The 14685-nt window shown below is 31.5% G+C and overlaps 1 protein-coding gene across 2 annotated transcripts in view; it reads left to right on the forward strand.

The window, feature by feature from the left end:
- The window catches only part of LOC106464150 (S-adenosylmethionine synthase-like), a 33169-nt gene that overhangs the window by 6927 nt on the left and 11557 nt on the right, over nt 1–14685 (forward strand). The window contains exons 1-5 of one of the 2 annotated variants that reach the window (XM_013924271.2): nt 3502–3743; nt 4962–5039; nt 5911–6033; nt 7172–7284; nt 8768–8911. In XM_013924271.2, the coding sequence (XP_013779725.2) occupies nt 3509–3743; nt 4962–5039; nt 5911–6033; nt 7172–7284; nt 8768–8911 (693 nt within the window). In that variant the 5' untranslated portion in view covers nt 3502–3508. Of the gene's footprint in view, nt 1–3501; nt 3744–4961; nt 5040–5910; nt 6034–7171; nt 7285–8767; nt 8912–14685 lie in introns of those variants that run through there. The other variant, XM_022391990.1, reaches the window with a different exon arrangement.

Here is a 14685-nt window from a genome sequence, read left to right on the forward strand (position 1 = left end):
AAAAAACTTTTCATGTACAAAGTAACTGCGATAGTTAACACACTAACTTGTCCGCTATCTTCAAATCACTCTAAACTCTCTAACTAATCGAACGACGCTTCACAGAACGTCGTATTTATAATCTACATTCGAATGTACTAGAAAAAGCCTGACGTCAAATTCTTCAAATGTTCTAGGTGTTCTCCTCCATCTAGCTAACTAATTACGGCATTAAAAATATAACTCACAAAACCGCGTCCTTCTTGGATTGTGAAGGACCTTTAACAATGCTAATATGGAAAAATAATAAAACACTACACTAACCTGTTCATTCACCAAGTGTTTTTGGTGTTCTTTTCTTTCAAGGTCCATGGTATATGAATGGGATGACATCTTGTCCCATGTTGTTGCTAGCAGTCCTGTTGTTGGTGGAGTTCTCCTCAAATAGGTGATTGGATGAATCAACTGGAAGTAGCTTCATCGGGAGCTCTGAGTTCTTTTGCAAGTTGAGATTTCACTGAACCATTCTTCTCAAGAGTTATCCAGTTGACTGTTCTCTTGCCGACATATTTCCAAAGACAATCACGATGGGAGATCTTTGCCTCTGACCATCTTCTTTCTGAACACCTACTTAACTTTGGAGTTTGTCCTCTCTCGTGACGAGAACTGTCCAGCTATACTTTGATGTCACCTTGATGAAATCCATTTTTATGAGCACTTACAGCATAACTACCTTTCTCTATATCACAAGCTCATCTAAGCCTTTTCTAATTAAAGCCCCATATGGCATATTTTTTCATCACATATAGGAGAGCTCTTTTTACTATCAATCCCTCATGATATACTGGATTATTTGGTTTCATTATGCCCAGTCACTATATAAAGAGTTATTGCTATTAATTCTTGATATGAGTATCTCCCTTCTTGGTGGTACAATGATCACTGTCCCTGTTTCCACTGGACATTCAACTTCTGATGTAGTAATTGCCTTGTAGTGCACAGGGATTTCCTGGTCATAGATTATGAAACCATTTGAAATTAGTTTAACCTCACAACCACGTCTCACATGAAGTCAGTTCCTAAAATGCACTCTTTCTCGTTGTCAATTACCCAAATATCATAAAGCCCAAAAAAGCTTCCTATAGTAAGGATAACTTCCAGCTTACCTTTTGCTGGAACTTTATGTCCGCCTACTGGTTACACCAATTCCTCTTTTTCTTCATCTCCGGAGGTAATTTTCCATCTATCGTTAAGAAATCAGGACAAACAGTTGTATCCATAGAACCAGTATCAATCAGCATACTTCAAGGTTTTCCGTCAACAAATCCGTGGAATCGTGGACAAATTTCCTCAAATAATGTACTTCTTTTCTTATTCGCGGTAAATGGAATATTTCCAGCTGAACTTCGCCTCATAAATCTAACTAATTCCTGTTTTCTTGATGCCTCATTAGCTCTGCATTGTTCCTTTAATCTGGTTGGGCTCTGTCTCCTTGGCTTGGTAACAGCTATTGATTCTTTACAGTCTTGGGTGTAATGGCCAAGTTTATAATATACTTCTTTCTTGTATCCTTTGAGAGGAGATCTTGTTCTATACAGACCTTTGTCTACAGTTTTTGGCAATATGTCCCTTCAAGTTACACTTGAATCGCCCATTGTCTTGTGCTTTATTTCCTCCATTCTGTGTAACTAGTTGTTTAACCATTCTTTTTAGTTCTTTCTATGCCAGTTTGCCCCCTCCCAAAGGGGTACAGAGAGTTGGTATAGGGGCATGCAACTATGAATATAGGAGCATATAAGTTAGATATGAAAGTACACATCTAAAAATAAAGAAGTTTTAAAAACTACCATACCAATATTACTACTATTAAGTAATAGAGTAACAGTAAATAACATGGGAAACTTACATGTACAGTATATATATGCACAAATATGTTATATGAGGTGCTGGTGGCACAACAAAGTAGTTTAGAAAGGGGGTGTCATGAACAACAGCTTGTCCATCATTGTTCTATGCTATCGACAGTCTGAGTTGATGTTTCTGACAATTCCTTAACTTCAAGAGGGTGTCTTTAGTTGTTTACCTACAACCTTAATGGATTCTTGTTCATTCGCCAAATGCAGAGCTTCCTTTAAAAATGTGTACCTCTGCCTCACCTTAATTCCCATATCCTCCTCTGTTATGGCGTCTATAAATTGGTCATGTACCAAATAATCCACCATTTAAAGGGAAGAGGATCTGGGTAAGATAGTAGCTGGGCAAGCAGTTTCATATTTTTTGAATTCGTTAATTTTGTCATTACAGCTTTGCTGTACTTCTTCAATCTTATTGTTGTAATCCCTCTGTACACCCCCTATAGTTTCATCATCTTGTCTTCAATCATATTTATTTTTCATTTTAATTCTTCCTTAAATAGCACGTCTTTTTCTTTTAACTCCTTCAAGCTCTGGTCTCTTGCTTCTTGGTCTTGTTTTGGTGTCTCGTAAATTTCATCTTAGTTTTTTTTTCATTTGTTCTCTCTTTCTCTATATCTTGTCTTAATAATTTCATCATCTCATGTAATGCTTGAATCTCTTTACTTGACCTTAAGATCGCCATCTTCAGCAGTTTAATTTCTATTTCAAGTATATTCAAAGTTCTATTTTATTTTCACAAAAATAATACTCCTCTTCTGACACCAGTGTTGGAGCCCAGTTCTTTCACTGGCGTTTTTTTGTTTTTTTTTTAAGTATCTGGTGAAAATAATTCAATGTCTAGGCAAGGTAACGATAATAAATTATTTCCTCCTAAAATGTTTCTCGAAAGTTCAACATTTGGACACTTCCGTAAATTGCTGTAGGCCTAACATACAAATGGCCTTATTTACCTAAAAGAAATCAACATGTACAAAGTAACGGCAATAGCTAACACACTGCTTGGTTCGCTTGCTACCTTGAAAAAACTTTAACTGACCTAACAATGCTTCTCGGAACGTCGTATTTATAATCTACCTTAGAATATACTAGAAAAAGCTTGAGACACATCTTTCGAACTTTATAGGTGTCCTACGTCCTCTTACAACAATATTTTTATTAGTGAAAATACATTGGCACAATGTTTCATCAGCTGCATAGAAGCCACGTGAGTACCTTATTTTTATTACCCAATTTGCATATATATTTAGCTTACAGCAAAGAATGATTACCAAAAACAATAAGCATTCCCAAATTCATCGAGCTATTTTGTCTAGTATCTACCCAAAGATAACCAATTTTCTTCAGCTTTCAGTGCAGTAAACAAGGGATATTTTTCTATTAAAGTGTCTATAATCTTTTTGCAAAATCCGGTTGCCCAAGGAACAGTTTTCTGTACATTATATGATGATAAAGTGATTGGGTTACAAGAAAGTGCATGTTCCTATAAACTATTTTAATTAATACAAGTATTAAAACACAGCACTCACTTTAGGTGTTACATGCATGTGTTCTAACGTTGTGTAGGTTGGAAGATCGACAATTCACGATGGCCAATGAGATAGAAAGGTACATTCATGCGCAGTGGAATTAACATCTGTAGGTATAAAATAGAGGAGCGAATGTGTTTCGGTCTCTTTTCCATTCGTTGTTGGGTTGTTTCAATAGTTTGGGAATATACTAGTAGAACGATGTCGGAAAACGCTGTGGTTGTAGAATGTATGATGAATGGCGAAGCTCACATTGCGACTGAACATGATACACTGGAAAGTTTTCTTTTCACATCAGAATCTGTTGGAGAGGGACATCCTGGTAAGAAATGTGTCTTAACCTTTCTGTTAAATTAAGGCCTAGTATTATACTATTGGGACCGGCGATTCAGCGGATGGGTGCAAAGTTTTATCTCCAGCTTCCTGTTAAGACGGGCAAACCGGATCGAGACAACAGTTACAGACGCTAAGGATAGGTAGAGCAAGCCCAATTAGGCTTAGCGAAATAACAGTACAATAAAACTCGTGTGAGCCGTAATGCCATCATGATGTACTGATGTAGTACAACTTTGTTACTATGTGGTTGAATGTTAAACAATAATAATAACATTAATTAAATAACATCTTGACGTAAAAATAGAAGAATTGACCGTTGAAGGGCCGAGTTTTAGCTAGATAATTTCAATTTACATATTTAGTATATCATTAAATAGACTACTTTGGGAATGAGAATTTTATGTGGGACATGGTTGCTTTTCAACAGTTCGAATTCACAAGACGTTGAGCACATGCTGCATTGCTGGGTTTAATAATGTCGATTTATTTAATACATTGCACTCCATCATTCCAACTTTTTATTTAAAGATACTTGCATAATACATGTAGAACTTTGCATAAATTTTAACGTTTTCCTATTTTCTTTAAATATTTTTGTTTGGGTAGTAGATAAATACTACATTTATTATTAGTGATATTAAAATAACTCTTAAGTTTAAAAGTCATTTTTGAAAGTTCAAATAATAATTTTAAGGTAATACAACAATTATATTTTTAGATGCTCAATAATCAAATAATCAATTTTTTGACAGTAAACTTAGCACTTCAAATGTAGATTGAAACAGAAATGCTAAGTATTGATGTACTTTTGTCATTAAAATGATATACATGTATGTTAATAATGAAGTTTATGCTTTTAATTAGTAACTGCAATAACTAATATAATAATAACAAATAAGAATTTACAAATAGTTATTGGAACCCTTAAAAAAATATTTTTATACTATTTCAGTTGTTACAGCTTTAACATTATTTGCAGAAAGCTGTCAGACATTCATTTAAATTCACATTTAGTGTTGCTTAATTTCTTTTAAACAACGATAATAATAATAAAACTTACTTGTAACTTGTATGCTATAGTATGTTTGTTTTTAATCCTTTTAAAGGGGTTTATCAAAGAATGAAATTATTTGTATTAGTTTTGTATAGAAACTACAAAAATATGTGTTAAAGCATGATGTAATACACACACTTTTTTACACAGATAAGATGTGTGACCAGATTAGTGATGCAATACTGGATGCTCATCTCACTCAAGATCCTGATGCTAAAGTGGCATGTGGTGAGATGAAGTTTGTAATAACTAAAATTTACCACATAAACTATTGTTGAAATAAATAACAGCTAAATTTGTTTTCTTAAATTTGTCTTGTAGATACAAGCTTCTTTAAAAATCAGTTTCTTTGTCATTCCTAAGCTTATTTCATTAAAATAGTTAAGAGAAAAGTTAAGTTGTAATGAAACAACCTGTTATTGTAATAATTGTTTACTTACAAACCTAAATTGTGGATTGAAAAGTATTCAGAGGAAACTTGAAAGGTAACTGAATAATTGTGTAATTATCTTGGAAAGTAATGTACATATATTTCCTTTTCTGTTTAATGGAAGTGCCAATCGTTACTCTTGATTTCCCCCCCCCCCCCACCTTTTTTTTTTTTTTTACACGAACTCGTACACATTAAAAAGAAAGTAAAACAAAAACTTGTGATTTTTAATATACTTGTTTGATGTAAAATAGTTTTGTAAAACTTAAAAGGAATCAAACAGATAATTAATATTTAAAATGTTTGTTTTTTTTCACTTTTCTTGATGTTTATTTTAGTTTTTTGAATAATTTTTAAGTGTTTGACATACTTGAGTTGGTATAGAAGAATGAAACACTTGGCATCTCACATATGCAAAACTATTCATTGACACTGGTTTTAAAATTATTGGTGCATACCACATTTTAGTGTTGACATAAAATCCTGTTTATATAAATAACAATGAGAATTCCCCAATTTACTTTTTTTGCATTAATGCTTGATATTTTACTGTATCTTTTGGTATTCTACACAAAATAGAACTGAATATTTTAAATGTGCATTGTTAGTGAAAAACATAAGCTATTTATGAACTATTAAATATAAAATACATTTTTATAACGTTATTAGAAACTGCATCCAAGACGGGTATGATAATGGTTTTTGGAGAAATCACATCTAAGGCCAATATTAATTATCACGATATTGTAAGAGAAACTGTGAAGAAGATTGGATATGACAGCTGCTCAAAAGGTAAAATACTGTTTTTAATCGTAAATTTAAAGCCAGTATTAGAATTGTAGATGTTGTAATGAGAAATATTTCTTGATTATAGTATTTTAGTCAAGCTTAATAAAAATGAAAGGATTGAAAGTCATTGTTTAATTTCTGTCTTGATAATTTAACTCTTGTGAAATAACTTTTACAAATTTTTCAAAACCAGTTATCTTCTTCCCAATCTATGTGAATTTTATATTGATTTGTATTAAGTTTTAAATTAATTTAGAAGTAGTGCAAGTTAAAGACCATAAAACAAACACTGAAATATCTTAACAAGTAAATTAGTTTGCTATGCATAAACATTTTGTAATGACTTAAAATTCTCAACTAATTTTTCACAATCATATCACACATACCTCGGCTCAAGAGCCTAAGCACTTAATTGTATTTGGCAGGTTGATTTGTTTCTGATTAAATCTTGCTTTTATAATTCATTTGGCATTTTGATGTTTTATCTTAAATTTGTAGCCAAAGGACCAACATTAATTTTGATGTTTAATGCTGTTACTTTTAGGAAATACTCCATATTTCTTCACTGTCTTCTTGATTCAGTATATTTGACCTTAATGCATATTATTTTAGGAAATATTTATATGGTGTATCATGAGTCATCATTTGGTCCATTTAGGTTATTCCATTTTCTACTACTACCTAGCTTAAACTACACTTAGAAACCTCTTGTCTAACTCTGTCTAAAATACTCTTCCAGTTTCCTTTAAACATCAATGTTGCAGATTCTACCACACTTAAAAATTATGCCTCAGGCAAACTCCATTATCAAAAAAAGTACTGGTGTTTTAACTAGTGGTGTTCTTAGTTTTCTTTATCTGAAACTTGAAAGACCATTTAGTAGAAGAAATGGTCTTCCAATATTTTTGCCACAATCTGATTGAGCAATTTAAATGCATAAACAGATTTGTTCTTCTGAGTGCACTTGTAGTAGTAATATGAATACTTGTGCCTGAAATGTTATCTTTATTGAAAACAATCTTTAGTTCTTTAGATCATGCATGGTATCCAAGTAAATTAAGGATAGAAGTAGAAAGATGACTTTATATATCTGCAAGTATCTTGGTGCATGTAAAAAAAACAATACTTTTTCCACTTTAAGGCTTTGATTACAAAACCTGCAATGTTTTGGTGGCTGTTGAACAACAAAACCCTGAAATTGCTAGAGGTGTTTATGAGAATAAGAAAGAAGAAGAAATTGGAGCAGGAGATCAGGTGTGAATGGTTTTGAATCAACTGTAATTTCTGTAACTTTTTTATGTACATCTCTAATTTTATAATGTCGTAGTAGCTAGTTGTTAATGAAAGTTTTTTTTCTCTCTCTCTCTTTCAATGAATCAACACACAGGAATAATTTTACCATCGTCTCACATTTAAGTTATATTTGCCTACTCAAGCAATAGTAAAATTTAGTAAGTTTTAATTCTGCCCATTTTCTAGCACCTAAAGTTTACCTACATAATAATTATTGACCCCAAAAGGCCGTGTCAAGATGTTTCCCATAATGCCTCAACTATTGTGTCAGCTTACATGTGCCAACATTATATTTCTGTGAGTTTGTAAAACAAACATGATACAAGGAGAGAATACATAGTTGAAGGTTAATGTTAAGTGACACTTAATACTAACATACAAAAAAAATGTGCTTGCATAAATTGAGTGTTGTAACAAACTTCTCAGTAGTCTCCTCAATGTATTGTAGTATTAGTGTTAATGACAAAATAAGTTTTATTCTTACATTTTCTGTTTTGTAGTTCTTTTTGCACTTTATATAAATGAGAAAAATGGTGAGTAGGTGAAGTATGTGGTGACAAATATCTGACAAATTATTTTCCAAGAAAAAAAAAGCTGCAATCTGTCTTTTCTAATAGACTTATGGTTACATTTGTGTTTTGCACAAAACCATGCTATTATATCTCAAACATGTTACGCTTTTGAAAGTGTAGAAATTTAATTAGGCTTCATTTGTTGTTAGAAGGTAAGTTTTCCATAAATGTTCACTCAACGAGTGCACCAGATATGATTTACATATAACACGTTATGGTGAGGTTTAACTATTTTTTTTTGTAAAGTAGCTTCAAGCAAAGTGCTAGTGTATTAATTTCTATCTCTTCATTGGTAAGTTTGAGGGCTTATAATGCTAAAATATTTGGCTCTGTCCTTAGGGATGATGCAACACAGATAGCCCATTGAGCAGTATTAACAAACTTTGCTTATTTGCACTAGTTAAACTACTATGGTATTTGACAAGGGGAGGGATGTCTATATTTTGATTTGGTTTCTAATTACACAAGTTAGAGGACAAGTAGCATTAATTGAGACCTATTATCACAGAAACTTACCTTTATTTTGAAATTACAATAGTGGTCAGATTTTATTTTTCTATATCTACATAGGAAGAAAGACAGAAAATTAATAGTAACAAATTGGTTGATAGTACTAAGTATATAAAAGACGTATAAATAAAGTTCATTGAAGCAAGTTTGTGATGAGAATCCTCTTAGTAAAATGTTTGGTAATAAAATTATGATTTAAGACTTTTTTTTTCTATAATCAGACCTTAACATCAAAGAAGCATTTACAATGTGTGTAATATTTCTTTTTCTCTCTCTATCGTTATAAACAACAATGTTGAAAGGAAATTGAAACAAATGAAAATACTTACTATTAAACTTTCTTTTTCTGTTCTCTCCATTAGGGGTTGATGTTTGGCTATGCTACTGATGAAACGGAAGAGTGTATGCCTTTAACTGTAGTTTTAGCACACAAACTCAATGCTAAGTTAGCAGAACTGAGAAGAAGTGGAGTTTTCTGGTGGGCTGGACCGGATTCTAAGACTCAAGTAAATGTTTTTATTTACAAACAGTTTTAGATATGTTAAAGTCAATCTGTGATATTAGATAGTTGCCATTGTTGATGATCTTGGAAATAACTAACATTTTTCCTCGTACCTTGTTGAGGAATTTTTATAGAGTGGAAGCCAGTGTCAAGGAACTAAATAGCAAGCCTCACTGTTATTGTGAGGATGGTATGGCTAATATCTAACTTAAGAGTAATTAGAAATGTTCCTCTAATGGTTAACTTGTCTGATTTAATAAAACTAAGAATTACATGACTTCCTTCAATCTCAAACAAACGTTGGCTACCTAGCAATAGACTTAAACATTGTCTGGCATGTCAATCAGTTTAAGTGGTGAGATGAATATTACTTAATAGCTGGTTCAATAATTTGGACGAAGTTATCTGGTATGGCTTTCAATACTAAAGAATTAAGAAGTTACTTAAATTAGGGTACAAGGTAGAAGAATGAAAGTTAATCGTTTCTTAAATCTTGAGGTTGAGTGGCTAGTGGATAGTTTAATGAAATCAAAAAGTTATCTGTATATCTCTTCTCGGCCACCTGATGATTCGGAAGCATAACCAGAGGAGAAAAAAAAGGAGGGGTGTCACCACAAGTCTTTAGTTCCATGTTTATTTATTTGAATCTCAGCTTCCAATAATCATCTTATTTTTATTGTTTGTTCTGATTACTAGCATTTTTTTACAGTGTGTTCTTTTTAAATGATGGCATAAATTTATTAGTCTGTAATTTTTAGCTTTTACCTAGGCAAAGCTGTAATAGGGCATGTGCTAGTGCATGATTGTGATAAGCATGCATTTTTTTTGAGAGAAAGTGACAAAAATGATTCGTCCATAGAGCATACTTTAAGTAATGTGTAAATGAATGCTTGGCAGCCTTCTATCAAAATATGCAAGAGTGTGTGTGTGTGTTTTTGCCAAATATGACAAATTATAGCTAGAAAAAAAAAATTCTCTAAAACATGTAATGTTTATTCTGTTTTCAAATGACTTGGTGCTTCTACCTAGTAGTAAAATAGAATTGCAAATGATGTAACATATCTTGCCATTTAATGGGGTGGTATGATTAAGTAAGCAACAGCCAGGAAATAAAATATTAACTCTTTTTAAATAATCCATGGAAAATATATACAAAAAGTACAGTTCATGAAATAATAGTAGTAACATTCCTAAATGGTAAGTTTCAAAGAGGGAAATACAAAAAAAACTAGCTAAAAAGTAAAACATTAATTACTGCATTGTATTTTCTAATGTAGATAAAATTGTATTAACAATTTTAAGTTGTCATAGGCGAAAAAAAAAATTACTTCTGTATTTAACCCTTTCATTGCGGCTGGAATGTACATTTTCCAGTTCACTGGGAAATGTACGTCCAAAGTGCAGTGAATGGGTTAACTGTACACATATATTTAACGCTGAGTGTAATTCATTTGTGGTACCAAAAGTTCAGAAGAATACATTTCACAAGTTTATAACTTCATGAAGAAAAAAAAATCCTTCAAACAGTATTTAACAAATTAAATGTATCAATAAAGAGATAATGTGGGACTATTTGGTCTATAAGGCTGTCCTTACACACCCACCCTTGAGAAAATAATTTAAACCCACCCTTTATTTTCAAGGAAATCATAGATGGTTACTCATTCAATAAGTCTGTCACCCTAACGGGGAAAAAACTCTCTCAGATCCAAACTCAAGAATCAAAGGTCTTTATCCCATTCACATCTCAATCTTGTAATCTTCAAGAGAAAATAAGAGGTTTTAAACTGACCCTTTGGGAATCCTTCCAACCCTGGAATTATCCTAGTAGTAAGTCAGTATTCTTGGAGAAGGAAACAGTATTTTTGTTGAGACACAACTAATGACTTGTGTAAAGATAATTATCTCTTTTGGTATGTAATAAAATCTCTTTCAATGTAACTGTTACTAGCAACAGAACACTGCTTCAATAACTTGAATGGTTAACTTTTCTCTACCATGAACCTATTCTTCAGTTGCACTATTAAATACATTTCCATCCTCATTTAACATGCAGTTAAAGCTGATAGCCCAAACACATTACCTTGCACTTATTATAAGTGAAATTTTCCAAATGTATGCCCATCTTACCAAATGCTCTTAAGTTATTCTGTAATGCCTCAGTACAGTTAATTACCAGAGTTTAATGTCATCAGCAAACTTTACTAATGTCCCTTGTACTATCATTAATATAAGTAAGAAAGCAAAGGCCCCAAGCATTAATCCCTAAGGCACTCCACTAGTAACAAGGGTTCAGTTTGAATAAATTCATTTAACCTCTTGTTTTCTCCCATTGAACTACTCTACAAACACAGCTTTTTATCCAACCCCACTATTGTAATTTTCTAACTAATCTTTTATGTGGTATATTTTCAAAAGCTTCTAGAAAATCCAAGTACACAATCTACATTTCAGTCATTCAGATTTGTAGTCCTTAAAAGGAAAGCAAGATTTCCCATCTGAACCCATGTAAGTTTTCATGTATGAAAGTGATTCTCATCTCATAGGCCATTAGACACACAGTTATGGACTGTCATATCCCAGGATGACTCCCATAAACTAAAGTCATTAATTGCATATGTGTATCTTGAGTACAAAGGCTGAGAAACCCTGATTTATAATGTATTTCAGACTCTAAAGGTTTTTCACTATAAAAGTAAGATTACCTGGCATAAACTTTCCAGGGCAAGTTTTTCACTACCTTTAAAAGTAGGAGTAATACTAGCAACTCTCCAATCCTCGGGCACCTGCTAAGTCTGTTGACCTATCAAAAAGTGAGAGATGTTCAAATATCTGATCTTAAAATTGCCCTTCAGAGTTTCTTTAATATAATTTTTATTAAATATCACAACTATGAGATATTTGTTATGTAACCATATCAAATTACATAATGCAAGACCTGCTAGCGAGCATACCTCGTGAAGAATGTTTTATTTTTATTATTCATTATCTTGCCTAATGTAACCTAATAAGTTTCTAATTTTTACACATTATTTACTTTTATAATTACATAAATAATACACAAAAAAAACAACAAGAAACATGGTACTTACCTAAGTATTTTTTTTTCTGCTGACTGTCAATCAAACTTTAATCTACTTTTTTATACCAATGGTACTACTATACTAATCTTTTACTTAATTAAATAATGCACATAAGAACACAGGATAAAAACACACAAAAAGCAAACATTGACCTATAAATATCATAACTTTTCTGACTTTCTAACTATATAATAAGAGCTTTAAAAATTCAGCTAAGGTTTGTCAATGTGATTCCCATGAGAAGCTTGAAACTGAAAGACAAAATACAAGGCCATATGCAGAAAACAACATAATGTAATACATGATTTGATTGATTAATATATTTGGCTTTCTATTGGTTATAAATAATAGTATAAAACAAAGGAAAAGAACTACTAGCAATTTAAGAAAGAGAGAATGTGACAGGTGGGTGTGGCAAATAAATCTGATTTTCTAGTGAATGGCTCTGTAAACAAATAAAATTGAAGGTTGTAAAAGAAAAAATTATTTGCCTGAGCAATATATATACATTAAATTCCATACTTCTTTGGGAGGTGGTAAATAAATAAGAAGGAAAACCTTGAGAGCAAATGTCACAATTCTCGTACTAAGGAAGACTGAGGAGTTTTTAATTATTTCTTTATAGAATTAATAACCTTTAATCTTGTATTAAGATATGATTTATTAACTACACTTTGTGGCAAAGTTTATTCATTTGCAATGATGATAGTCATTTAAGTTTTGAATGTAACTCTAAAAATTCATGACATGCACTTTGACCTGCCCTGAGAGAGGGTTAACCTCTCAGTCTTGCTACTTTACTCTTGAGGGATTAATATCTATATGATTTAGATCAATTCTGATAGTATCCATAAAATGTTTAGGGACAGGAATATTGCTAATATAAAAATAGAAGAAAAGAAATCATTTAAAATCTGTTGTCTCATAGTCTTCAACACCAACCTTGCCATCAGTTAACATCCTTTAAGGGCCTAATTTAACTTAATAAACTTGACTAACATCAAGACCTATTGTCAAAAGACAGTGTTGGTTGTTGTTAATCTATGACTAAAGAGTTGTAGGTTTATTTGTTAAGATTATGTTTAGCAACTACTAGCAGAGACAAGGTAATGATATAATTGCTAACTCATTAATTGTTAACAATAAGTTTAAAATGACATCCCCTTTGATTGGCTGTTTGACCATCTGGTATAGAAAAACCATCTTAATTCACTTCCTTATATCTCGCCCTCACTATTTCATTTCATACAATCCCAACCAGTATGTCTAAAATTAGTCAGTTATTATATCAGTATTCTTCTTAGTAACAACATTGATCTCATTAAACAATTTCTCATTGGCATCAACTGTCTGTACATTGTAAATCTAGTTCAAATTTTTAATAATTAGTTTTATCACATTTGTATAAAAAATATCTTCCACATACTAGCAGTTGTAAAATTAAAGAATATTCTGGATTTTATATATTACTAACTGAATGCAAATGTTGATTTTTGAATACTTATTTACTGTTGTATTGAGAATCATCTCACTGGTTTCATAGTAATACATTAATCCCAAAATGAAATACTCTTGAGACAGTTATTAAGAACAACATTTTTAGTTGCTTCCTATTGTATAATTGTGATGAGGCATAACTGCCAGATGTTTAATATTTAACAGTCACACAAATATAAATAATAGTCTCCATCATTTGCTACATTAGAATGTTAATGATACTCTTCATTTTTTCAAAATGAAGCCATTTTAACAAAAGGATTTTTGGCATGTAGAATTATCTAGTATAATAGTAATAATAAAAAAATAAACAAAAAAACATGCTGTACTATTTCACTTGCATTTCTTCATTGTTTTTGTTAATTTCTAACAAAGTTGATTAATATTTATTTATTTAACAGATTAGCATAAGTTTTTATTGGTTACTGCTAACCTTTCAACTGTGCTGTGCTTCAATATTAGGGACATTGGCAGATTGCCTTAGTAGTTTTTCATATATTTTAATTACTTAAATAGTTGTAACAATCAGAAACACCAATTCCAGTTAGTTGAATATTTTCATGACAGTAATTTTTAACCAGAATTTCATTTAACCAGTTATTTTTACATGACTAATTGATGTAACCAAAACTCGTAGGTAATTGATTAATTGCCCAGCTCTAATTATAACCCATGTAGACTTAAGATTTAGACTGCCATTTTTTTTGTCTTCAATCCTGATATGCTGCAGTTCTTTTCTTTATTAAGAAGTACTCCACTCCATCTTTAAAAAGTATTACTATTAACCCTTGAACATTGAGTAGGGTCAAAGTGTGCATGTCATAACCTTTTACAGAGTTCCATTCAAAATTTAAAGAACTGTTATAGATGTATGTTAATAAACTTGGCATCAAAATGGTTTATAATTCAAATTCCAACATAAGTTTTAATTTTTTACTTTAAAAAGAATGTTTAAATATATTCTCTATCTTCACTTTTCTATATCATATGACACTTTTTTTACTTCAACTTGCCCATTTTTAGATATTCCTACTAATATCTATGATTTGTTTTTCACAAACTCCAAACTTGTAGACGGATATTTTAATGCTTTAAGTGGTTAATTCCTTTATTTACACCAATAAATTCCCACCAGCTATAGTTGAAAAGCTCTCCAACATTCCCCACAATAAAACTCAACTCACGAACAAAATTGACG

This window comes from Limulus polyphemus, unplaced genomic scaffold, assembly GCF_000517525.1.
Source record: "Limulus polyphemus unplaced genomic scaffold, Limulus_polyphemus-2.1.2 Scaffold57, whole genome shotgun sequence".
NCBI classification, from domain to species: Eukaryota; Metazoa; Arthropoda; class Merostomata; order Xiphosura; family Limulidae; genus Limulus; species Limulus polyphemus.